This window comes from Leptonychotes weddellii, chromosome 8 (assembly GCF_054177405.1).
Source record: "Leptonychotes weddellii isolate Sample4059 chromosome 8, ASM5417740v2, whole genome shotgun sequence".
In the NCBI taxonomy this organism is placed as follows: Eukaryota; Metazoa; Chordata; class Mammalia; order Carnivora; family Phocidae; genus Leptonychotes; species Leptonychotes weddellii.
This window is the reverse complement of record NC_138376.1, coordinates 22898671-22900970: the sequence shown is the minus strand read 5'-3', so window position 1 is coordinate 22900970 and position 2300 is coordinate 22898671. Positions and strand designations below refer to the sequence as shown.

The window sequence follows — 2300 nt, the reverse complement described above, 5'->3', positions numbered from 1 at the left end:
AGAGATTATCCTGAATTATTTGGGTGGGTCAATGTGTAATCATAAGGGTCTTTAAATGTGGAAGAGGGAAAAAGAAGAAAAGGTCAGAGTGATGTAACTAAGAAGGTCCTTGGTTTCTGGCTTTGAACATGGAGGAAGGGGACCACGAGCCAAGGAAGGCAGGTGGCCTCTAGAGGCTGGAAAACACAAGTAAATGGATTCTCCCCTAGAGCGTCTAGAAAGAAACACAACCCTGGTGACTTGTGATTTTAACCCAGTGAGAACTATGTCGGACTTCTGATCTTCAAAATTGTAAGATAATAAACTTGTATTGTTGTAAGCTGCTAAGTTTGTGACTATTTGTTACAGCAATGGTAGGAAATTAATACACCATCATCTCTTAAGGATGGGAACCAGGTCTATTTCCTTACATACAAGGTCTCATCTAGGAGCGGCCTCTCCAATGGGGGGCACTTCTGCACTCCGGAACTCCTATTGGTTGTGGCCAAGGTAAAGGAGCTATGGGGATGCATGAGGGGTGCTGGAAGATAATGATCTGGATCCCAAAGAGAAAGTGAAGAGAAGTGAGTGTTTCTATTGCTGAGAAGGCAATGAAGAGATTGGGACCCCAAGGGCGAAGGTCCTCCTATGCTTGGTGTAGGGAGCCAGGGCAGGGCAGGACTGGCAATCAGTGACGAGCTGTGAACCAGGACACCTGGGTCAGGAAGGGGTGGGGAACTTTAGGAAAGGAACCAGGGACGGAAACACCCAGCTTCCCTGGGACATTCAAGTGGCACCTGTTGCCACAGCCTGAATTAAGAATGAGAGTGGAATGTACAGACTTATTATCTGCACAACCACTGGTTCAGCTTGTTTCTGCTGTCCCCCACCGCACCAAGAGGATAAAGGGCTGGCTGTCTTGGGGCAGAGAGAGATGTTAGAGCTGAGCAAGATGCAGGGCTGCACGGTGGGGAGCAGGGTTCCTCTGGGCCTGCTTCTTCTGATCTGTCTTCATCTCCCAGGTATGGAGAGTGTGCCCAACCCTTGCACAGGTGGACTGGGGCCCCAGGGGAGCTGGGGTTGAGGGAAGGGGTAGAGGCAGGAGGGTCCCTTGGGTGCCTGGGGAAAATGAAGGGACTTGGAGCAAAGAGCATCAGGGAATCAGGGAAGGCGGGCATTGGAACCAAATATCCAGTCCATTTGCTGCCTCCTCTTTCCTTTTCCTCGGGCTTCTTTGCCCGAAGCATTGGTGCAGTGGAGGAGAAAGTTCTCCAACACCTGGGCACCAACTTGCCTCTGCTTGAACAACCTTCCTCGCCCAGCCACTCCAACTCTGAACTTCCTCAGCCCAAACCAGACCCTCGGCCAAATGATTTAACAAGGGTTCCTTTGAAGCCCAATGCTTCTCCATCAGCTGGCTTCCAACCTGCAGGTGATTCTGGGGTTCAGAGATGGCCCCCAACTGAGGGGCTGCCCTCCCTGGATTCCTGGCCCTCTGAAGATCCTTGGCAGGTGATGGCTGCTGCCATTGAGGACCACGTGGGGGACATGCTGCCTGAAAAGTGGTCTTACCTTTCTGGTGCTGTCACCCTCCCTCTGGGCAGCAGTCCTTTGCCTGCAAGGCCCTCTGCACGCTCCACAGGCCCCATATCTGAGGCTTCACTCCTCTACCAGGACTCCAAGTCTAGACGGTCGCCTCATTCTAATGTGCTGGGAGCCCAGAGAGAAATCCTTGTCCAACACCCACCCTCTTTTATTAACAGGATTCGGCAGCCACTTCTGCCTGGGCACCCCTGGGGAACCCTGAATCCAGGAGTGTCCTGGGGAGGTGGAGGTCCTGGAACTGGATGGGGAACGAGGCCCATGCCACACCCTGTGGGAATCTGGGGTATCAATAATCAGTGCCCACGTACTAGCTGGGGAGATATTAACCGGTATCCAGGAGGCAGCTGGGGGAATATTCACCTACGCCCAGGTATTAATAATCAATTTCCTCCCAGAGTTCTCCGTCCTACTGGCTCTTCTTGGGACATCCCAGCTGGCCTCCCCAATCCTCCAAACCCTGGGTCACAGTGGGGTTAGGAGAATGACAGAGGGGAAAGCCCTAAGTTGGAAATCAAAAGAATGGCGTGTGAGCTGAATGAAGATTCAATGAGTGTTTTCTAGCATTCTCTCTACTTTTCCCTGCCTCTCCTGCTCCCCCCATGCCGATCTCCAATAAAACACAAGTAGTTATTAAATTTGCTCCTTTGCAGTGTCTTTGTTTCTGGGTGCGAAGTGAAGTGAGTTTTGTCCAACCTCATTCTCTAGCCACCCCCATG

At 51.7% G+C, this 2300-nt stretch overlaps 1 protein-coding gene across 1 annotated transcript; it reads left to right on the top strand.

Annotated features, from left to right (window-relative positions):
* The first annotated feature begins 931 nt into the window (after positions 1 to 931).
* Positions 932 to 2061, top strand: C8H6orf15 (chromosome 8 C6orf15 homolog). Its single transcript, XM_006738484.2, has 2 exons — positions 932 to 1004; positions 1211 to 2061. The coding sequence occupies exons 1-2, from the start codon at positions 932 to 934 to the stop codon at positions 2059 to 2061; spliced, it is 924 nt and encodes a 307-aa protein (XP_006738547.2).
* Positions 2062 to 2300: the final 239 nt, after the last annotated feature.

What these genes read in the sequence shown, in the direction of transcription:
- C8H6orf15 (XM_006738484.2), top strand. Translation starts at nt 932, where the DNA reads ATGCAGGGCTGCACGGTGGGGAGCAGGGTTCCTCTGGGCCTGCTTCTT. An exon ending in CTGTCTTCATCTCCCAGGTA is followed by an intron (nt 1,005 to 1,210) that starts TGGAGAGTGTGC and finishes TTTCCTCGGGCT; the next exon opens with TCTTTGCCCGAAGCATTGGT.